At 38.5% G+C, this 24918-nt stretch overlaps 1 protein-coding gene across 1 annotated transcript in view; it reads left to right on the top strand.

Moving 5' to 3' along the window:
* LOC110164508 (tubulin alpha-8 chain-like) overlaps positions 1–24918 on the top strand; it is a 113912-nt gene that overhangs the window by 20492 nt on the left and 68502 nt on the right. Inside the window, exon 5 of the mRNA XM_055165491.1 lies at positions 11706–11802. Coding sequence (XP_055021466.1) covers positions 11706–11802 — 97 coding nt within the window. The remainder of the gene's footprint in view (positions 1–11705; positions 11803–24918) is intronic.

The raw sequence follows: 24918 nt of genomic DNA, 5'->3' as shown, positions 1-24918 counted from the left end.
GTTGGGGGACATGGACAAAAATGTATATCTTATTTTCTTTTGTTTTTAGTAGTCCGATGACAATATTGAGACAATATTATGGCAATCCTTCAGAAATGTGCTATTAATGTTTTTGTAAATGACTTGGTTGAGATTCAGAAAAAGTTAATTTAATCTTTGTGGGGTGTATTGAATTTGCATGTAATCTGAGAGGAATCAAAATAGTTTAGTTATAACATTCTCATGGGTTACTTAAAGAACATTTAATTTGATAAAACATTTTTTTTTTTTTTTTTTTTTATCTGCAGACTCGACAATAGACCAAAATTCAGTATAAAGTTCACAATAAACAAAAACAATACAAACCTTTTTAACATGACTTCACAAATTCAAACACATTCACAAAGCTAAAACAAAATTAGCTCATTTAGTTAAAGAGAATAATCAGCTCTCATCATGGTTCATCTCAGTTCTCAGACACACGAGACAGTCCAGTTGTAGATTTAAGTACCTATAATAATACATTTTAAATAAAAAAATGAACAAAATGCAACAGGTCTTCTACAGGTGACCAATGACTTAAGTATCTACGATTGACATTTCTCATTCTCCCATATAAGCAGCTGTTCTCACATCCTCTGCCCCCCTCTCTCCCTCTCTCCCCCTCTCTCCCTACGGGCCGGTCCACTTGTAGACCCCCAAAACTCCGACATGTGGTCACTGCCTCGGGACGTTACCATGGAGACCCCCCCCCAAGCTGGAGAGGGGGATGGGGGAGTAGGGTTAAGGGGGAGGGGGGAGGCTGTGGTCAGATGGGGGAGCAGGCCTAGCACAGTCAACCCCATTACCGTCCTGTATGGGCCCCAAGGCAATGGAGATGACCTGAGATTGAATGGAGCAATCCAGTTGATTTGTTCCTTTACTCGGCCCCATAAGAAGCACCGCTCACTGTTTCCCAGCAGGCTTTATTACCTCTATTTACACTTATGAAGTCCACTGCCTGCTGCAAATAAGGACTACTTTAGAAATCGACTGTTCAGTGATAAATAAAGGTAGCTTGATCATTTTTACCCTTTTTAATTGCTGTTATAGTTCATATTGTAATACAATTTTAACTGCTCTCCAATGCTAAGATCACAGTTTTTTTAGCTACTGTACTTTCCAAATAATTTCCCTCGTGGGGGATTTATAAAGTTTCTCAATCTATTTTTTAAAGCTTTAGCCAGGGACTTTTTATTACAATTTAACCACGATCTTTGAGCTAAATCCCCTTTTCACTGCAGTGGCTTTCATTAGAGACTTAGTGATGATTAGATTAGTTACTGATAGTGTAATTAATGGATTAGACATTGGGATAGGCAATATTGTTTTGTTTCTTCCATTAATTTCATTTATTTATCCTCAAAGGATCATTGAGGGCAACCTTTATTTGCACTGATGTCAAGAAAAGAGAAATTTTGACTAGAATAATACAATCAAATAATAATAAAATACAATCAATTAAAAAAATTTTGTTTTCATCAATCAAAGGCTTAAATTGTCCCCAGGTAGGCATTTAACTCAATAGCATTACAGGTTATTCCACGCAGCTGCAACTCTTAGCACTAACTCATAAACATTCCCTGCAGATATGATGCTAACTGTAGGCACTGCTCTGTCTGAGACTTGTTAGCCTTTAATCTGAGCTTTATTTCAGCACAATCTGCTTTAACTGGAACTACAACAGGTGATCGGATTTGTACTGTTAAACAAGTCCCTCTTAAATAACATCACAAACACAACAATTTCATGATTTTACAGTTATTCTCATCTTTTTGTTACAAATCAAACCCCTAAACAGGACTATGAACACTCGTATTGATCACAGGCTCCTAAATCCATTTTGCGTTTTCAGACAAACTTAACTTTTTGCCAGTGTTTCCTTGCTTGCCCCCCAAACATGATGTCACACAAGGTTCAAACTTTAAAAGGACTGAAAATAGAAACTGCTAAGACATCGCTAAAAAGATGACATTGCATTTTTATTTCATTTTTATGTCCAATCTGGTATTTTGCTCTTCAAAATAACCATTCTACATTATTATCTTTCAATATGTCAGATTTGAATCATTTGACCACTTGCTATAGTTGTTTATCACAGTCAGTCAAATCTGTGTTGTGTCCTTAAATTTTTGTGTGTGTTGTTGTGGACATTAGGAGCTGGTGCAGAGAGAGGAGTCCATTAGCCATCTATAATTCACCTCTTTCTTTCTTTATGGGTCACTTCAACAAAGCTTTTGAGCGGCAGGTCTAGAAAGCACAGGCCCCTTAAAAGCTAATAGACATCTGCTGTTGTAAACAAAAATACATATGACAAAAATGCAATTAAACGAGAAGAAAAATACAAAAATACAGGTAGTAGTGAGTACATACTGTATGTTATTAACACCAAAAAATTTACCTAAATTGCAGAGACAGTTTACGTGCAAGAAAGGCATTTTTCTGGCAGTTTAAACCTTAATTTGAAAGGGCCTATATTACGCCATTTCTGATGTATGTTATAAAGATTCCTCATTAAAAACATTCCCAAAGCTGTGTTTTGTTTCATTTACACGAAACACAAACCTCTACATACAAAGTAAGACATATGTGCATATAAATAAGTAGAGAAAAAAACTATCTATTCATCCATCTATCTGTTTATATGAAATGATTAGTGTAACCTGTCATATGCACTTTAAGCTGATAGCATCTTTTATGATAATATCGTTTATGAATACATGGCCACATTTCACTTTTACATTGCATGAGTTTGAGTAGTTTCCATACTGTAACTAATGTTGTTTGCTCCACATTTAAGTGCATCGCTCATGCCCTACTTGGCGTGCGCCTGGCTCTTGTCCTGTTAGACTGGGAGCGTGTGCGCATTTGTTGTCCATGGCCAACTGTTCTGTAAATAGGGCAATTAAGTGTGAAAAGCAGTAAGAAGCTAGTATGTTCGTATCTCTTTAGTGGGGGAGATAATTTATGCTAATAACATCTCTAGCGTTCAAGCTGCCCAAAAATGATAGCAGACCCTTTTGGCTTGTGAAGATTCTTTTCATCCTCTTGGTTTCTGAACACCTTGCAAATAAGACAGCTGTGTGGCAGTCAATGGCCCTCTCCCCCTCGCTCCGGCACCGCTCCTTTCATCTCTATGATAATCTCTTCTCCTCACTGGTTTGTATGGGCCATGTTTGTTCTTCATTTAGCCTGTGGAATACTTGAAACCTACTTCCCCACAGCACCTCACAGGCTGCTCACAATCCAGCAGCATTTTGCCTTGAAGAGCCAGCAGGAAGTAGGGCGGCATGAGTAATCGCAAATGAATCGGAAATTTAAATGGTCAGAGTTGGCAAAATGCAAAGGCCCCATTGCTATAGCCCATTTTTACTGTCTTAAAAATGTGAAAGTTCAGGTTCATTTTAGTGGTCCTAATTTTTCCTCACTTTCTTAATACATTTCTATTGCATTCAAATTATTCACTGCATTTAAAATTGCTTTTCACAACTTTGAGGGTAATGCTTGCTAACTAAAATTAGCATGATAATTGTGCACAGACTTCTCCTGATTTGTGGAGAATAAAAACATTACATTTAAGTGCAGACAGAAGAAGAAAAAAGAACAGCTTTCACTGCTACAAAAATGTGGCAAATCCCTTTAAATAATATTCTGTACGCAACAAAATATTAATGGTAAATAGTCACCTTTTATATAGTGCTTTTCTACATCCATGGGCACTCAGAGCACTCAACAAACCACTCACCCATTCACACACATATTCATACACCAATACACAGACACTGGAGGAAAGGGGGTTAAGTGTCTTGCTCAAGGACTTAATAGCAGTATGCTCCTGTGGGAGCTGGGATCTAATTGTCAACCTGTAGGTCAGTAGATCTGAATGTTTTACCTTCACAGATGCTGAGAGCAGGATTTGATCTGCAAACCTTCGGATCAGTGGATACATTTCACACACTACCAACTGAGCTACTGACAACTATTATTTTCATTTTGTGTAAAACCTACTAACTCTGTAGTTTAAGCCATTACAAACCTATTTTGAAATGCATGCTTTTCTTGGATTAGTGTAGTGGTTCATATTTCTATCATATTTAAAACATGTAGCTGAATCAAAATCATAGTTTGAGTTATCACTAATATCTAATTGTGTGTGCATGAAGATTGCAATTATTTTGGTAAGAGAGGGTTTTATCCTGTTTTGTGTGGCAAAAACGTGTTAGTTCTGCAATTTAGACCTCCGAACATGCTCTGAAATATATTTTTATTTTTGATTTTTTTATTAGGCTATGTAATGTTACAGTTAAAATTTAAAATGTGCACTGTCAACTGAATTCATATTTGAGAAAGTTAATAAGTTGCTAATCTAATCGCAAACACGATTCTTCAGAAAATCCAGTTGTTTTTTTCCTGGAAGAGCCACCATAGGAACCCACTGCAAGTGAATGGACAGCTGTAAATAGTATCCTATGCGTGAGTGATGCCTGTTAATAACACTTAAAGCCAGGTTGCTGTGGCATAAATTCCTCTAGAGCTCACAGGCTTTGTAATGTGAAGAGCAGGGTCGCCATGGAGCCTCAATAAATAACCCCATAGTCACCGGTGAATGTACAAGCAATAAACCAAATGAAATCGCTACCTGGTTTCAAGCTCATATGAGAAGTGCGCTGTTACCCTCAGCCTAAGCCATATGTCTGCATTCACAGGAGCATTTGTCCACTGCTTTCTATACATATAAGACTTGTGTTTTATGATACACCATTACATTATGCAAAATGTACTTACAAGAGCTTGTAACCACAATATAATTGTTTTCTCTGCATTTAACCAAAGTTTTACTTATTCAGAGTGATTCATGCATGTATGAGTATTCTTTATTCTTCTCTATTTAAGACATCATTGCTCTGAAAATTCTTGCTTTACCCTACCACCCATACACCCCCATTGCTCCAGTTCTGCTTTTTTCCCCTCTTAAACTGTAATGCATGTAGATTCAACTGTGTCACATAGACATTTTGGCTCAAGTTTTGAAAATCTAATACAGGGGCATCAGTATGGATCCACAGTGTGGCTCTTCACAGGCAGGCAGATCAATATTGCAATTTAAAAGGATCAAAATATAAAATAATGATCCACAATGGTGTCTTATATTATAATTATATAAAAGAATAATATGTTTGGAACAATATCGCAACTCACCTTAGAGAAACTATAGTCTTTTAATCCTCAAAGTGGGTGTTGGTGAAGAGGAGATGTACATGCTGAGGAGGCCGATAGTTCTGCTGCTGTGGCGGAGAAGATTCAGTGTAGTTGAGGATAACTGAAGGGATCAAGGGTGTTATATGAATGATTTAAGATGTGATTGGTTGAGAGCCATAAAATTCAGTCTTCTTGTTGAATGTATAGACTCCTTCAGTGCCATTCATTTCTACGTTCTCTACAGGTGAATTTTGTGAAAAGCTCTCCAATTTTATTACAATCAAACCACAACTGTAATTGTAATCATCGCCTGCTGCTTCATGATTTATGGAGGAATAATAGTTGAGATAAACTGGGTCTAAATTAATTGGGTTAATTAATCACCATGGCGACCTCGCTCAAATAAAGGCCTTCAGGTCCTTGCACATTCTGTTTCTCCTCAGAGGTCAGAGCTGGTAATAGACTGTCATTTCCAATTTGTACGTCCATGCAAAGGAAGAGCGTGTGCATTAGAGAGATGGTATCAGGCTCTTTAAATGACGCAACACATGGAGAGATTTGCATGTGAGCACTGAAGGAGAGCAAAGATAAGCAAGGAGCAGTCCTGCAGCCGCAGAAACAATCACAACCAGCCTGTTTTCAAACGAGGATTCAATTCACCTGTTTGAATGAGAGGGGGAGAGAGGGCTGAGAGAGCAGAGAGAGAAAGGGGAGAGAAGAGGGGCAAGAGAAAGGTGAGACAGGAGAGAGGAAAGGAAAGGGGTGGTGGGGTGGGTGAAATGGGTGAAATGGGTGGGGGTCAGGGGGTGCAGAGCAAGTGGGAGTTGAGAGAGAGAGAGGGAGGAGAGAGATGGGGGCTAGTGAGCAGGAGAGGGGTGAGTGACAGGTGAGATAGAGGGGGAAGAGAAGGATGTGTGAGGGATGAGAGAGGGACAGTTGAGGAGAGGGGTGAGAGAGAAGTAAAAGAAGGCTGAGAGAGAGGTTTGAGAGAGGGGTGAGAGAGGAGCAAGAGGGGAAAGAGAGAGGCTAGACGGATGAGAGAGAGAGGGACGAGTGAGTGGTAAGAGAGGGGAGAGAGAGACTCAGGCCGCTCCTGATGGGAGCGAGTGCCGCTGTGACTAAAAATCACGAGCACATTGTGGTCGACAGCTCTCTGCTTTGTGTTTTGTGTTTTCCTTTAGCCGTGCGTGTCAGGCGCAGAGGTGAGATCCATTTCCACAGGATTAGGCCGCCTGGGGAAAATGATTGCTTTTTCTAATACTTAGTAACAATTTTTCAATTTCCTGTGGTCTTTGTTACTCTCAACATTTTTGCAAATGAGCAAAACAGAGGCAAGCGGCATTGCTGCTCCGTGAACTTCACCTTGGGACCATGCATCATTTGCATATATATTGAGAGCATACGTTTTTGGTTTATAATAGTGAGTGTGGGTTGGGGGTGGGGAGCAGGGGCTGGCAGGCTCTCTGTCACCTGTTATGAGGCCCTTGTCCTGAGCATCCCAGAGAGAGGAAACAGGCCGTAATTACTGACGCGCTTTGCTCTCGGTTTTACATTGTTTTAAATGTGAAAAGTGTTACAAAGACCAACACAGGGCTCTGCTTTGTTCAGCGCACACTGTTCCAGGAGACTGTAACATTCACAGAAAAATGAAATGAATCCAGGCTTGCGACCCTGCGCGATTACAGACGCACTAATAAATCTGCATGTTCCACTCCACCAGGACAGGACTTTGTATTCAGGCAGAAGCAGCGTGCGCGGTCACATGACAAATGGCTTTATTGGCCCGTTATGGAGATTTGAATCATAATTGAGTGTCTCCACAGTAATGTGTGACTCACCCAGACCTAAAGGACAGATGAGCTCTGCCGCTGCTTCAGTTTGAGGCCCATTTATTTTCATCTAAATCTTTGTGTTCAGTTTGAGCGTGTGCAGTAGTAGTGTTACTGTATGTGGACGGAGTCTGCAGTGATGCATGTGGCTCACGCTTCACTGCTCTTGTGCTTTTCAAAGGCCATGCTTTTGTGCACAGAGGATGCAGCTGGCAGAGTGTGGCTGCTGGCTCTGCTCCTGGGTCACTTTACTCTGCTAGTCTGGGCCCAGTGCAGCCTGCACAAGCATGCATGTCACACGTGTGTGTGTGTGTGTGTATGTGTGCGCGTGCGTGTACGTGTGCATGTGCGTGTGTTTGTGTGTAAAATCAACTTTTCTGAGATTTTAACCATGTTATACTTTAACCCTGTCAAATATGTATTTAGAGTGAATAATCTTTATTCTCCTGTATTCAAAACATCATTGCCCTGATCTATACCCATTTTCACAGTCACCTGTACCTACCCACTACTCTATATTTACTAAATTTTTCTCTGATAGTGTTTTGGTAATCAAAGATAAACATAGGATTTTGGAGCATCATATAGGAATTTTGGCAGAAATGGAAAAAACTGCTGCTTGCTAGCATGATCTGCAGCTATGTGGAGCTACTTTGTTGTGATTACTGCAGGTGAGAAGTTGATTTTATTAAGTCGTTTTAGGTCAGTATCATAATGATCCATGGGTGTGTCATAGCTTATAACTTGACATAGTATACAAAAACACAATATGTCTTCCTTAAGTCATTATACTGTGCTGTTTCAAACGCCACTTGTTAGCAGCTCCTCACTGAAGAGGCCTATTAAAAGAATGAGCTGTGAACTTGTTTTTTCAGCTGTGAACCAGGATTAAGCATTACAAATCTCAAGTCATTACAGCCCTGAAACTTGAATTGAGCTTAGATGTGGGAAATTCATATCAACAATATATTAAGATATGAATACTTAGACAGCCTCTATTGTACAATTAAAGGAAAACTTGAAAAAAACCCAAAAAGGTTCGAATAGTACTGATTCAAATGTTGTATAAATAAAACTTGCAGCAAGCTTTCAAACAGGGGTTTAAAGTTACATTTCTTATGTGTTTAATATTAGTCAATTCACTTTTTGCATGATATTTGAATCTCAACCAAGACAATTTGTCATTTTAGCAGATTTTAGATTCAGTTCAGATACAAAACATGATCTAATTATCATTATCAGGATAAAGATCAGTATCACTCACCTCTACCTGAAGTGCATATGACTTTCACTTTTTTGAAATGTTAACATAATTATAAAGGTTTTATTAAAAATCCTGCTTAGACTTCTAGGGCAGTATATATGATGTATGTAGAGATAATACTATAAAGGTTTTCTAGCAACCATATTGTAAACAAGGGTCAAAGCTCATCTTAATCAATAATTGTAATTTGACAAAACATTTTATAGGGCAACATTTTTGTTAAGGTAATGTTTTTAAAGTATCAGAAATTTGTCTTAAATTGTGCCTGTATTTTTAATGAAATTTTGTGTATTGATGACACAGCCAGTGATTCCTCACAAACTGCTTCTTAAGTGGTGTAAAATTGTGATAAATATTCAACACAGGTACTATCCAGCCAAACGAAGACCAGAAAAACATGAAATCCTGTAATATGCACATTTTTTTGCCTTTCTTTGACCCCAAAATCATCTTATAGTTATATTTTTTTTATATTTCTAACAATCGAGACACATCAAGACACGTTCATTTGTAAAATTACCTTATAAATGAACCGTCTTAGACACCTGTCAAAGCAGCATGAACATGAATTTACCACAGGCTCTTGGTGATGGGCTAAGTTGGTAATGACAACTTACCACGTCTGTCCCCTCGGGCTGAAGAATGAGAAGGCGGTAGACTCCTCTCTCCCCATCCATCCCTATTAGGATAATGCATCAAATAGACATTTTAATTTGAAGTTCATTTACTCCTCAAGGCCTTGTGAATGTCTATGGGCATGTATGTTTGGAGAGATAACCTTTTTCACAGTATTAGCTTGTGGAACAGTTGTATTTTTAGGTCCTGTTAAATTGACTGGGTTCTGGTTTACTACATGTTGGCACAATAAAGTAGTAAAGGGTTTGTTGCTGCTCTTAAATTAAGTGAATTCTAAAAATAACCAATTAATAAATCTTCTTTTCCTCATTTCTTGCGCGCGCGCCTGCCTGCTGTAGTGAGTGACTCATTGCTTTTCACAAACAAGCTAAAATTATCAAGGGTGGTAAACACAAGGGAAAGTCTCATTACTCAGCACTATTTTGGTCTATGACGTCAAAATAGCAAATGGAGGATGAGGGACAATATTTATCCACAAATGAGGCACTTGATTTTGAAAGAAATGTACAATCAGATAAAAATAATTTCACCTCAGTTTGTACTGTTCGTCCGTATGCCCATTTTTGTTTTATACACACAGCAATGACTTGGCTGGCAAATCCAGAATGATATCTCTGTGTATTTATACAGATTAATATCAGTCTGGTCCACACGCCCTCTGTTTTATCCATTTATTCTTGTGAGTTTGTATGGATACAATGTTTTACAATTACATGACCATGAGTAGCAGTTCTGTTTTGTCCTCAATTTGGACTGTATTATAATTACTTTATGAAAAGTAGATATGTCTGTTTATCTTAATGTAGCAATCTCTCCAAATTAGGAGACAGTCAGTGCCTGATAATTAATAAGAATTGCATCATATCAATGGTAAACAAGTGAAAAACAATGTACAGAGCCTATATGTGATTTTGAACCATGATTGAAGAACATGCCAGTGTCAACTGATAGGGCCACCCGCTTAGTCCTGTCCCACTCTGATGGTGAAGAATAGAAGACAATGGCTCTGGGATAGTCACATGCAGTTGTTTCCACATGGTTCTCATCTCATGTACAATATACTTATATACTTCTATATACATCTTACTTCTCATACAACAAAAGGCCTTATAGAATGCATATAATATCCTTCAGCCTCACAGTTTCACAAATAGAGGCTTTTACTGCAAGGTATATAAAGGACATTAACCTAAACTAGAATAAAACAAGACAAAAAATACAAACAAAACATTTGACACCCAATATAGCACTGATATTCAGTAGGTTCATTTTAAACTATTGACACCTCTTTTATTTAGTTCAGACATCACATAAACACAGCCCATTGTGTGCGACCTTTCCTTAGCATAGGCCAGCATGTGGATAATATGCGTGAAATGAGCGGTCCGTCACCCACCTGCCCCTCGCTCAGCTGCCTCTCCACGGCCCACCACACACGCCTAATAAACAAACCTGTCCTTATCACCAGAACTCCATTAACGTGCCCGCAGTCACCTGAATCCTTCACCAGCACCCCCTTCAAGACCCCCACCCCAAATTACAAGGCAAATGTAATGGCTTTTTGCTATATTGCCACACAGCAGTCAGATAGTGAATTACACCAAAGGCCTGATGTTATTACATGTTCCCCAGGACGCGGGCTGTGTTTTATGATGACTCCAGTGAAAACCAGGTCAGTGCTCAGATTGTCCTGCCCTTCGCCTCGCTCGTCCCAGCTCCATCCATCATGTCCATTCAAAGACATTGGACAAAAGGTATGAGGAGGAAGGCTATAGTCACTTCAGCCACTGCCAGACCTATGTAAACCTGTCATTAAGAACAAATTAACAAGGATTACAAGTTAGCAACCTATGAGTTGTTTGATTTTTATGTGCATTAAGGTCACAAACGGGGCTCCAGAGTATTTGAAATTCATAGTAATCAGTGCCAGCTGGAATGCTCTTCATTATGGCATTAAAGTTGTGTTTCTTGAGGGAAATTGGTTTGTTTGTACTGCACTCTGTTTTGTTTTGTGTATTGCATTGTTAAAAAAGCTGTCTCTCCATGAAGACAAGCGCCTATATTTTTTTAGCCATAAAACAGCTTTAATAAATGGAAGATATAAGATTAATGCTGTGGAACACCCTAGATAAAGCAGTATTATCTCTATAGAAACAACCATGTGACTTCTACCAGAAAGGTTCCACAGTGCATCTTTTCTAACTTATTTATGTGGACAAATAAAGGTATATATTTTTTTGACTAATAAACTTGCCAAGCCACTGTGTCCATGCTTCACTGATGCAACCCCTGACAAAAAGGGAGTAAGCAAATATATATATATATATATATATATATATATATATATATATATATATAATATATATATATATATATATATATATATATATATATATATATATATATATATATATATAAAATCTTCCAAGATTTTCCAAGTTTTTATTTTTAAGATGGTTCTTGAACAGATAGACTGGTGCATCTTGTTCGGGTCAGTAACAAAGCTCTATAAATTCAGTAGCGATTGCACACCTTGATTTGAAACCTACTCGAATCAGATGTGCTCCTGTGTCACATGACGAGATCAGGATTTCTATTTCTGTCAGCGCGGTGCGGAGTATGAGTAATGACTGTTAGCTGCGAGCGCTTGTATAACAGCTCTCTGTGGTGTCTGCAGCGAAACAGGCCAAAAGCATGAAACAATCTGAACACAAGGTTTGTCTTTGATTATTGAACCCTGTGTCTTTCTCTTTGCTCAGCCCGAGGACATGCTCTGGACAGGGAGGGGAGAGCACAGCTCTATCTATGCACCCTAACTCACTGCGTGGGACCTCATTGGCAAATGATCCTTGTATGGTAGGACTGTCACACTGTCATTTTTCACACACATTTTCAAGTAGGAGTGTGCAATAAAGTCAGTGATCAGTCTTGGAGAGGTCTACAGCCAGTTCTTTGTCAGTGAAAGCATGCAGTTTGGAGTAGAGTTTGGACTTTTGAGTTTAATGACAATTGGTTATGATCTTAAAATTACTATTGAAACCATTTTTAAAAATATAATAGAATCAAAACTGAGGGAATACGACTTATCGTATGACCTAGGACCACTACTTACTCTTATAAATAATTTTAAAGCATGATCATTAATTTTCTTAATGAACCATGTTGGCAAAAAAGCTATTATTTGACCTTCTACAGCTCAGAAGTTACCACTATTACAAAAATAAGAAATCCCCCATACTACAATAAAAATATACAGATGATAGATATGAAATTAAAAAAAAAATGCTGATCTTACATTTATTGAACAATAGGTTGATATCGTTTTATATAGTCATTGTTGCAAAAAAACGTGGTTTGATGAGAAGTTCAGATTTTGGTTTACATTTTTTATGTTGTCAAGCACACTGGAATAGAAAAAATAAATTTGTTGTTTAATATGAGTTTTATCTGAATCTCATCTGTGTTTATAAACCATAGCATTAACAGCCATATTTTTTATTTTGATTAGAAAAAAATGCATTGAATTGTAATGGAACAATACAAGGTGGAAATAATCTGTATAAATGTCCCTCAGCCCTAAGGCACACTAGCCCACCACTGGGGCCTCATTGACAAATCGTCCTTGTCTGGACACATAGACTGGGGATGGTGGTAATTGCATATTTTGCTCTAATTGCATTTGTCACAGGTGGAGTCGGGCTCTGTCTCCACTGATGTGCTACACTAAACATGTGCACTCTCACCTGCACCAGGAGTGGGCCGTGTGCACAAAGGGGCCGTGTGCAAAAGGGAGCAATAAATTATGTAGTGACACCAACATCACCGGAGCACTCAGCCTCAGTCACTCGGACATGCACGGCTATAACAGACAAGCATGACGTTAGCCAGTGCTAGCATCACAACACTGCATCACAGGATTTATTATTATGCTATTTTTACTGTAAGCCTTTTTGACCTTGTGTGTAAAATGGATAGAGTATTGTCCTGTAATTCTTTACTGATACTTTGCAGCTGATGTCATCAACATTCTCAGGGGGTGATGCTAACTGAAGGCTGTGCTCTGTCTGAGGGTTTATTTGGTTTTGATCAGGGCTTTATTTTAATGATGAGACCGTGAAATGATTTAGCTGGAATTACAACAGGTTAGCTGATTTACAATGTTAAACAAGTCTCTCGCATGTAAAATTACAGTCACAAGCTTTTTTGGTTACTCATACTCACCATTTTTGTTGAAAATCAAGCACCTAAACAGGACCATGATTGCTTGTATTGAGGACAGGCTCCTGAAAATGTGCTGCTTAAATCTATTTTGTGTTTTCAAACAGCCTTAAAACTTTTTTGCCAGCCTTTGGTAAACATTCCACCATCAGAAACATATGTAGAACATCCCCAGCATGATGTCACTGCAAAATGTCGTGAAATAGTGGAAAATGTGCACTCCACGCCCTTTAAATCATGCTTCTGACATAAACACCATCAGAGATCCACTGATCCACAGGTTGGCAGTTTGGTCCCATCTTCCCATGAATACTGTTGTTGTTTCTTTGGACAAGAAACTTAGGTGAGTGCCTATTGTTAATCAGCTCTTTTTGCAACATTTTAAGATGATTGTAATATGAAGATAAATCAGATTTTCCAATTTTGCATATCTTTAATTTATAACAACATGCAGTATCACTGAGAACATGATATATCGCCTACCTTTAGTAGCAACCTGTGATGTTGAGAACAATAAAAAAGCAAGACCTGTTCTGACATAGGTGAATGTACATGTTCCTTTTGTCCCACGGTTCAGCCCTGTTTCTCCTGCTTCAGCAAACTTTCCCCAGGGTGGGGCCACAACAAAGAGGAAGGGGGGCAAAGGGGGGTCCCATCTTGGCTTCTGGTGCCTTGTGATATGCAGCCAGCCTCTTGCATTATACAGAGAGCTTGTACAACTACATTTTAATCCAGTCGTGTTTCAGGCCTGATAAAAGGATTCTCTCCATCTCTTTCTGTTTAATTCACACCATCATCAATCAAACGCTCCCCCCTCCCTCTCCCCCCTCCCCTTCTCTCGCCCCGTGCACTCTCTTGGGTGTTGGGGTCTGCTGCTGAGGCTGGGGGGTTTCCCTGGGGGGCCAGAGACAAGACGGACTGGTCACAGATGCCACCCAAATTAAAATGCAAGAGTGGAGTCAAGGTGTTGCATTTCTCATACAGGCTCATTTGCACTAATACGCACGTGACATAAGGAGGCTTATAAGATCATTGCGTGAAGCACAAGATTATGTGACTACACCACAGAAATGAATATCTACATCTGTTAATGTGGTTTATATTGAGAACCATAATGTTGATTTGAGTTGTATTTTTATTTATTTTAAAAAATATATTGATACTTTGCAGCTGATATCATCAAAATTCCCTGAGCATGTAAAGCTAACTGTAGGCACTACTCTGTCTAAACACAATATGACCAGAAAGAGCTGACTTAGCTAGAATTACAACAGGTGAACTGATTTGTGCAGTTAAACAAGTTCCTCTAAAATAACTTTACAGCAAGCACCAGGGTCTAAACATGGCCGCTCAAGTGAATGGGCCGAGTTCAATGGCACATGTCTCCAGATTAGCCTAGCCTAAGAATTTTCGGTGGCTCCCTGCCCATTCAACATGCGCAGTATTGCTCTTTTCTCACGCAGGCACACACGAATGCACGCAAATGCATGCGAATGCACGGGAATGCACAGGAGCACATGCAAGGAGTGTGGTCTTGCATCACATGACCATGTGACCACCAAAACACATACATGTAGAACAGCCCCAGCGTGACGTCACTGCAAAATATGAATAGTTTTACACTTTAACACTAGTTTTACACTTAACACTTGCAATACCCTTAAATGCATTAGTATACATATGAAGTGGCCAATTTATCAAATAACTAATTAAGATGCAAAGTTTATTTTTTACCAGGCTAATCATTATAATAAACTAAGCATTGTAATTGAAGTAAGTAGCCTAAAATAACTTTTTCATTTGGTAGATATTCTGCATACATACTAAATGTAAGTGCTATTGTGCCAACAATAGCCTACTTTCCATTCGCTTACTCAAAAATAAATAAATATTGTGAAATGGTAATTAAAAATTAAGCCAGTAAAATACCTAAAAAGTAGGAATGTCACCATACCAAAAAAATAAAACTCAATTTTGATCCGATGATTTAATATTACCATGTGGTCTTTTACTAGTTCTGATAAGTTATAGATTAAGGCTTTTCAAAACATATTCCAAAAAGGTTCATTTGGTCTTCTTTTCAGAAAACCTTTTTAGGGAAAGCCTAATTCTGTGTGTTGTGTTTTTTTTCCTGTATCTAGTTTTAAACTAGTTTTAGTATTAATGATTAGTATAAATTTTTTTCCACAATCTTACTAAGTAAGCGGAATTGTAGTTAATAGGCCTACTTTTCTTTCACTTCCTCAAAATAAATATTATGAAATGAAAATAAAATATGAAACCAGTATAATAACCTTAATAGACCTAAAAATAAATCTTGTCAAACCAAGAACGCATGATTAAAACAACATGCGAAGCGCTATCATGGCTACAAGTGTGGAAGACTCGCTGTGCTCCATAGAGAGAGAGAGAGAGAGAGAGCTAGCTAGCGCCTTTGTCCCCCTCCATTGTGTGCACATGACAGTCGCCACAGGCTACTCAGTAATGAATCTGCGCTGTAGCGTCTCCACTGCCATGAACAGAGTAAATATGCACCATATCAACAACAGGTCAGCCCCAGCACGCCAAGATGCTAGCATGATCAACCGCTACACATAAGCCCAAGAAACTACAAAGGAATTATGTATAAAATGTGTCACACTGCGCACACTAATATCCTGCAATCATTATTTTTTATTTTTTTGGTCTAAATAAGGCGCTGTGTTTCTTTGTTTTTCGTGGACATCTATAAAAGCTTTGATGGTGTCTCTACTTAGTGACACTTGAATGTATGCTAACTTGACAGGTAATACAGGCGCTAGCAAAAATAGCACATTTGTAGAAAGCTGTAGTGAAGCGTCTTTTGACAGATTTACAAAGGAAACGCGCTCGGAGGACGTTTGTCATAGTCGTGTTATCATCGCTTCGAGTGGTTAAATTATGTTTTTTTATAGAGAGGCAAAAGAGGGAGAGAGAACAGAGCAGGGGGCTTTCAGCTTTATCTTGTAGGTTTAGTGCTTCATTTTGTACACATGCTTTTGTGTATTGTTGGCTCGTAGAAGTGGAAAAATGATGTGAAATCTGCAAGTAAAATAACTGCTCCTTCTAATAATGTTATTCAGATAGTCTTGAACAAAAGCCACTATAACCTTATTGCCACTGCTGCAACAACTAGTACAGCTTACTACAACTTCTGGTGGTTATTACTTTTTGTGTATTGTTGGTTTGTAGAAGTGGAAATATGATGTGAAATCTTCAAGCACAAGAACTGCTCCTTCTAATAATGTTATTCAGATAGTGTTAAACCAGTGCCACTATCACCTTACTACTGTACCTGCAACTACAAGTATACTAAAGTTGATTGTTTGTTGGGCACTTCAGTTTGAATAGATGTTTGTGTATTGTTGGTTTTCTAGAAGTAGAAAAATTATGTGAAATCTGCAAGTAAAAAAGTTGCTATTCAAATAGTGTTGAACAAGTGCCACTATAACCTTACTACTACTGCTGCAACAAGTAGGCCTAATACAAGTTGTTTGTTGTTCATGTTTTGCTTCTGCTAGAGCCAAAACATGTAAAGCTGCATTATGTAACTTTTCTGGTGGAGAGTCTGTTATCTGCTTGTCTCCATGTCTGGAATGTTTCACAGATATTAAACTAATCTAGCTTGCATTTGTACAGTTACATGCATTTTTATTGCTAAATAAAAATCTCCACAGATCTGACCTGCAATTTGGCCTGAAGAAATCATCTAATTGTCCATGGAGATAGATAAGTTAATTGTTACTATTTGGCGTGGTTTTATAAATGTCAAGAAAGTTATGTTTGTCTAAATAGTAGTTGTGGGGTATGATCTAGACTTAAACATCAGCAGCTTTAATTAATGTGTACCCACTATCTACTAATGCAAGACAATGATACAGATTTGCTTCATAAAATATTATCAACATTTATTGAAGTTGCATTATTTAAAGATTTCACTGCATTTCATAACCAAGACAAATTTTTGATCATTTGTACATCAACTTTAATATTTTGAAAATCATTAACATGGCCTCATAACCAACTGAGCTTTAGTTTAGTTTAGTTTGTGGGACAAAATGATAAATATTTGATGGGAGTGAATAATTTACCACCTGTGTATTCCCCGGAGGTTCAGTCTCAGCTCTGATCCAGTCACTTTAAGACGTCTTTTGTGGATGGAGAGTCATTCAGCCTAAATGACACTTGGCCAAATAGCACTTAAGTACATGCTCAATATTTTAACAGGCCAGAAAGGAAGCAGTGGAGTGGGGCACAAAACAGGTGGATAGCTTAGTGCTCATTAGCCACCGGAGAGTTAGCCATCTTGAATAAAATGTGCCATAAGAACTAGCTTAACCACTTGAACACAGAAGAGATTTGAGTGAAACCATTTAACTAATCACCCTTCATTGTAATAGGAATCTTCTTAGCTTCCACGTTTTCCTTTCTGAAGTGGCCACAGCAAGTCCATTTCCTCTAGTGTGCAGTTTGATGCCAAGAAGGTTGGACGTTTTGGATAAAAATGTCTGACTGTATTTTTGCAGATAAGAATTCCAATTTGAATTTGATCTTTGGTTAAAACTTTAAATGAAGATATTTTTGAGAAAATACTGAAAATTGGACAGCTTAACTAATATAAAAATCACATGCTTTTCACAACATGTTTGTAGAGGTCTTCTGTAGTTAAACAGTTACAGTTAAACAAGACCACACAGAAACATAATATTTTGTTGTTATAGTGGACATTTTATATTCAAAAATTTTGTAGCATTTGCAATTAATTTATTTATTTTTCAACTCAACTTGCATCCCTATCAGAAATAGTTTTTGTTCAAAGTCTACCAATTGCAGACTCCAGAGAATTATTATTTCTTTACTCTTAAATAAGGCAGAATCAGTTAAAAGCAACAGGTTGATGGAAAGGTAGATGCCCTTCTTCTTGCAAGCAGCAACCAGTGAAATGTTTTACAACAAAGAGTCAACAAAGGCTATGTTCACGCATATGTTACACACACCACATTAAATTTGGACTAAACCTGGACTACATCGGGGCTATTCTAAACTCCAAGGACCAAACCTGGACAATTCAGCTACCATCTGGTCAGAGGGCTGTTACTTGACTAACTCCATCCATATTGTATAGGGTAGAATAATCATCTATCTTGCAACCTTTTGCTTACAAAATTCAATGTATCTTCTAGAGTAAGCAGCTCCCATGAAATGTGAATAAGACTTGAACCTGCTACCTCCTGGTCAGGGTGTGATTACTTCACCACCCAATATTTTTATACAAAACAATAAGAAAAGCCCATTTACTGATTTTGTAGGGAGGAGCTGCAACCATATGCTAATCAAGTTGAACAACCTGCTCTGCGTATCTCTAAGGGTAAGCAGTGCAAATGAGCGGTGAATGAGATTTTAACCTGCTCCCTCCTGGTCAGAGTGTGATTGCTTGGCCACCTATGACTAACAAAAGCTCTAGTACTGATTTTTTAGGGAGGAACTGCCATCTTATGCTAATTAAGTTGACCAACCTCCTCCATGCTTCTTCCATTGTAAGCAGTCCAATGAGATGAATGAGAATTGAACCTGCCTACTCCTGGTCAGAGGGTGATTGTTTGACCACCTAAACAATAACAAAAGCCCTAGTACTGATTTTACAGGGAGGAGCCACTTTACGCTAATCAAATTGACCAACCTGCTTCGTGCACTATCTCCCAGTGTCAGCCCCTATTGAGGAAGTCTGATTAACGCCAGGCTGACGGAGGAAATTAACTCATATTCACTTCATTATAAAAAGCGCAGACCTCAAGCACCAGACTTTTATGGAGCCGCGACCAGATGTCATCCAAGCCACAGCCCCAATTAATCTCGTAGCCGTGTAACACACCCTGAGAAACAAAAAAAAAAAAAAAAAAAACTCTCCCGTTATTGGGCGAGTGGGGTGCGAGATGCTATCCGAGACACTAGAGAAGTCTGCATTGGGTTAGATAAGAGAGGTAGGGTGAGGGAGGAGGGGGCTCTCATAGGGGAAGCTGAGGTTATTCATTGCTCTGCCGTGAAAGCTTGAGAAGATTACCCACAGCCTGGTTGGCAGTGATACAAGAGGGGGACAGGCAGCCGGCATAGCACCCCTCCCCTCTCCTTTAGCCTGGCCCAGCCCAACGCGACGTACCCCCTTTTGTTCCCCATCCATCTGCTGGAGTCACACAATGGCTCATCAGGACCAAGTAGGGGGGTGAGAGGGGTGAGGGGGGGGCAGCGGAGGCTCGTCAAGAGGGAGGAAGTGAGAAGGGGGGACAAGGGGAGGGTATACACTTGGAGAGGGAGACAGAAAAAAGAATGGCTATATTTGTTTAAAAAAAAACAAAAAAACTTTGAATTTAGAGTCTTGAATTTAATGTTTTTTACAAAATCTTTTTAAGTGAAGTAATAAGGATTTTTTTTTCACCAACTATTTGAAACTTGAATTTAAAATGAAATACTGAAAACAAAGAGATATTCAAACAAGTGTCACTAAATCAAAGGCAACTATCTCTATAAATAAATAAGTCTACATAGTTTTTTTTTCAATATTTCATATTGTCCATGAGTTTTAGTGTGATGTATATTAATGTAATAATAGTTGTAATTAAGAATTTATCAGACGAATGTGTCAAACATGATCCAAGTGTTTTTACTCAGTCCCAACCACTTTTATTTGGACCACAAACTGCACAGGTCGGACTGATGTTAGCCATGTTCATACCACAGTGACCCCCCCTTCAGAGGGCAAGAGGACAGGACCCTCGAGGTGGTGTGAAAACTACCTGAAACTTTGAGCAACTGGTTGTCTGACTACTTGTTAGAAACCAGCCAGTAATATCTTGAATCAAGTTTGATAATATTAAATACATAAATACATTTAAACTAGTCAAAAGTACTGTTCTACTTAAGGGTGTGTGCACACTTGTTGTTATTTGGTCTTAAATTGAGCCCATCTTAGTCCTTATGTATACTTGCTTTGGTCCTGTTCTAGTTCTGCTTTAGTCCTTTTAGTCAAGTGCAGGATTAGTTTTGGGTAGTTTTGTGCAAGTGTGAACACAGCTTATCATTCTGAAGACTCATTGACTCAAGGCTCAAAGTAAAGGAGAGAGAGAGAAAGTAGCAAAGGGAGAGAGTTATGGATAGAGAGAGAGAGACAGAGAAAGACAAATTGAGAGAAAGAAGGAGAAGAGTGTGTTTGAGACAGGGAATGCATCCTTTATTGTGCTGGAGTGAGAGCTGGTGCTGCGTCTGATGGGTGCTGCATCTGACGGGTGCAGGGACAGGCGGGTGGTGGAGGGTGTAGGCAGGAGGAGGGTGGAGGTCTGTGTTGGCGTTGTTATTTTGGGGAGGTAATGGGCTCGCTGCTCCTCTCCACTCTGAATAATCAGTACTTTGGTTGGTCTCAGACACCACTTCAAACCATGACAAATACAGCACTCTAAGCCCTCAGCACGCACAAGAGAGCATTTGTCTGTAAATGCCGTGGCCACCATATTTATCCTGTTGAGGAATGATCACATGATGAGGGGCTGTCTGCTAATACCAGGTAATTATAGGTGCTTTGACAAGGAGACAAACCACAGACCACACTTAGGGACTTTACAGGTGTCCCACAGCACATTAGGGAGGGGATGGAGTGCTTGTTTTCAGAGTCAAGAATGTGATTATTAGGGCTGCACCATTTGGGAAGATATCCAAGTACGATGTTTCAGATAAGTGTTGTGATTTAAATTTGTGATTTATGTTTTAATAATAGGATTCTGTTCAAAGTTCACATTTGAATGACATCCAGAGGAATTGTCAAAATTATGTTTCAGAACATATTTGTACAGGTGTAAACTACAGAGTTAGTTTTTATGCAGAATAATGCAAGAAGTTGTGTTGTTTTTGGAGGAAGTTATGATACATGAAAATTTGCAGTCTTTGCAGTTAGCAAATTGCGTGCATTCAAATTGTGATTTTGATTCAATTGCAATTAAACTTGCAGCCCTAGTGATTATGTCCTTTAGCGGAATATTTGTATTAGCAACAAGGCCTATTTATTGCTGTATCAGATTAGGCGGTGCAAAAGGGAATTCAGACTTTGTTATCTTTAATATGTCTGTGTTGGGTTGATAGTGGCTCAGAGATAGAACCTTTCTTCTCCAAACCCAGGCATGTGCTGTTTTATTCCCTGTTACAGTCTATGCACATGCTTCTTGTGTCTATGGGCAAAACACTTCATCCTGTATTGAATGTGCGGTCGTTGGAGAGTTGTAGATTGGCATCATTTATAGAATGCCCCAGGGCAGCTGTGATTGCAGAAGTAGCTTACCACCTGTGTGAAAGTAATTCACTATAAAGCTACTACTTATTCTTCTTAGTTCCAAATGTGTGCCACTTTGAATTCACCAAAACTCTTGGTAAATCTAGTTAAACCGTGTAAGGCCATGTGAACTGCTGAACTTTCAAAGATTGTTTAATTCGAAATGAATCTATTCCTGGCAGCTAATTTTGTCCTTTTAAATGTTTCCTTAGTTCTATTATGGCATTTACTAATGTTATGCCTAATACATCTCAGTTGTAATTGTGACAGTATGGGCCCTATGCACCTGTCGTGCACCTGTCGGTCTCAGAGCACAGCTACACTAATGTTCTTCATTAAAGCCAGTGTTCACCTCCCTGCTCATTATAATGGAGAGAGTGTAATAGAAACGACCTGCTAGTCCAGAATGTGCACACTCTGAGCCTGCGCACAGATACACAGGTAAATGTGTCTAATGGAAAAGGCTATTGTCTGGAATAAGGTTGTTTTTGTTTTAACCCTTTTCTAAGCCAGAGAGAGACACACTGTAAAATTTGAACTTTAAGGTTCATTAAGAATAACTGTCTTGAGTAGAGAAGAATTAGACGTTGTCTATATCTAACTATACATCTATCTAAGATAATTTGAAGAGATAGTTATAATTTCATATATCACCTGCATGTCTTCATGAAGATGTTATTTCTTTGCTTGTAATGCTCCACAGGATGGCATATTTTGCATTTATTAAATTACTTATTTATTTATTGCAGAAAAAATACCTTAAAAACTTGCATTCTTAAAGGGCTTGCCTCTCCACGGATTGGATTATAACTTCGTGTGGTGGTACCATATGCTCGGCCCCATGAAGATCAACATTTAAGTTTAATGCCATACTGTGGAACATTCCAGACAAAGCAGGAACATCTGAATAGAGCAAGCAGGTGCACAAATTAGCAAACTGTGAAAAATGATGCAGTACACATGTAAAACAAATCAAATTGTCTAAGTTTAAAATGTAAAGTCTAGAAATCTAAATTATGGGTCAGAACTATTCAAATCAAGTTCATTATCATAATTCAAGTCATTTTCTCTCTATCTCTTTTTTGCAGTGCAGGGTCATCCCACTCTATGATTGTCCTGTGTATCTAGTTCATATATGAATAGCTGCGGGCTATTACAGTGCTGAATATGAAGCAGACCAATTACTTAGGCCCAGATGGAGCAGTGTCTCCTATGAGGACGCCCTGCACCCATACAGAGCCCTGTGCACACTTCTGTCTAATGACAACCACACACGTATGAATTCACATTACTCACAGAATTACATCTATTATAATCTATTCTACTGTATTTGACACCTGTCCAACACCAGCAGTGATATCCAATGAGGTTTTGTGTCAGGTAATTGAGATAAAGCTATTAGCTGAGCAAGCAGCTAGTGATTTAAATTTGCAAAAAATATAAAATATTAGGATTTCCAAGTACCACCAAAACTAAACCAAGAAACAAAAATGATCTTAAACTATTAGTGACTACGTGGAAAGAACAATTAAATCAATTAAACTGATTGTAAACTTGCCTAAATCATGAAATGTACTTGATTTGGCAATGTTTTAGAATAACTTGTATTAAGAATATCATATCTTACATCATCTTAAATTCTTGCATGCAATACTTTTACTTGCAATAAGGCAAATTGTGCATGTTGTTTTGAGTGATTAAGATGTTATAATAGCAACACCGATAAATAAAAACTTAAATTCACATGTAAATATACAATTTTTGCAGTGAAAAAGCCTGGACTGATGTATTATTTAAATTCGATCCTAAGTGAAAACTAGAACATAGTACCACCAATAAATGTCCATCTACTACCTTTTGAGAACCACTGATATGCATAAAGATTGAGGGGTGCACTGTTTAAGCACTTTATTAAACCAAAATAGAGCGATTGAATGTTGAAGCTCTGAGTCCCAGAGGAGCTCTTATGGGACCATCCCAAAAGCATCAGAGCCCAGTCTTGGCTCTGTGTCTCTGGACATATGGCCCTGCTCCGTCTGCTGCTACAGCCCACTGTGTGTGACGAGCCATTCACAACCACTATGACACCTGTTTGAATTCTAATGGGGAAAAAAAAACAACATTGGTGATTTAATATATTTTTGTACAAAGCTTAATTTGAAAACACAAGTTGTACAGCAAATTGCAAATGTAATGCAGATGTGCCCATACCTGCACATTTATAATACAATTTCATCTGATCTGGGAAGATAAGCAGGGTCTAAGGATTGGGATGGGAGATCATGAGTAATATCAGATGCCACAGTAGGCCAGCAGTGGCAATTGTTACTGTTACATACTGTTGTTGTGTCCTTGGGCAAGGCACCTTACCTATGTGTGAATGTGGTGTGTCAGTGAGTGATTACTGTGGTTTGATGGACCGATTGGCAGCTTTGCTTCCATCAGGCTACCCCAGGGCAGCTGAAGCTATAGCTCTTCATCACCATTCACCATAATCAATAATGCAATTTAAATTAGACGCATTTTATTATTAAGAAGCTATAATTTGGTTTCATAAGCCCTGAACTATAATGTTGTTGTTTTAGCTTACTCTCTGATAGGCATAAATTGCATTTTGTTCCACTTGTTCAGTGCATGCTATTCATAACAGGAATTTTCTTTTCATGTACATAGTTACTACTCATCTTAATATATGTAATGTAATTGAAATACAACACACATTAGATAAATATAGCAACTGCAAGCCAAAGATGGATAATGATCTACAGACAGCTTGTAACTGTAACAACACAGTAAACATGAATCTGTATATTTTATACTGGAGCTTTAAGTCTCTGCAACCTAAGCAGTCTCTAGGGCCCAAACTGAAATGCATCTTTTAGCATCTGAGTCAGACTGGACATTAAGTATCGCGAATATCCACAGAGCGTCCGGGGGAATAGGGGTTTTGATACCAGCGACCTTGTACTTATTGAACATTTGAGATGGAAGTGTGTTACTCAATCTGACTCAGGGCTGTGTGGAGTCAGGAAGAGAGAAGCAGGTCATATTTAATGTACAGAGTATAGGAGAGAGGCATCAATTATTAAATGTTTAAAAATGGACAAGCATCACACTCTTGCTTTGCACTTCCATTTATGATAGAAGGCACTTACAAGACACTAAAACCTGACCGGATACTGCAGTAAAAAGTGAAATGAGAATACAACATGATTTGGGTAGTTTTGTCTGTTTAGACTTATATACTTGGTGAACCATGCTATTATTTATTGTCCCAGTAGAGAAATGCGTCCTTTGCATTTGACCTATTCTTCGCATAATGGTGCAATGGGTAATTGCCATGCAGCACCCAGGGAAGCATCTCCAGATTTTTTTGGTGCTGGTTACTAAACCCTATGTCAAATATTAGTAACAACAATTAT

Source organism: Boleophthalmus pectinirostris, unplaced genomic scaffold (assembly GCF_026225935.1).
Source record: "Boleophthalmus pectinirostris isolate CB_2022bp ecotype Guang Dong unplaced genomic scaffold, ASM2622593v1 HiC_scaffold_8, whole genome shotgun sequence".
Classification (NCBI taxonomy): Eukaryota; Metazoa; Chordata; class Actinopteri; order Gobiiformes; family Gobiidae; genus Boleophthalmus; species Boleophthalmus pectinirostris.
The sequence above is the reverse complement of the archived record's forward strand: the minus strand, read 5'-3'. Positions and strand labels throughout refer to the sequence as shown.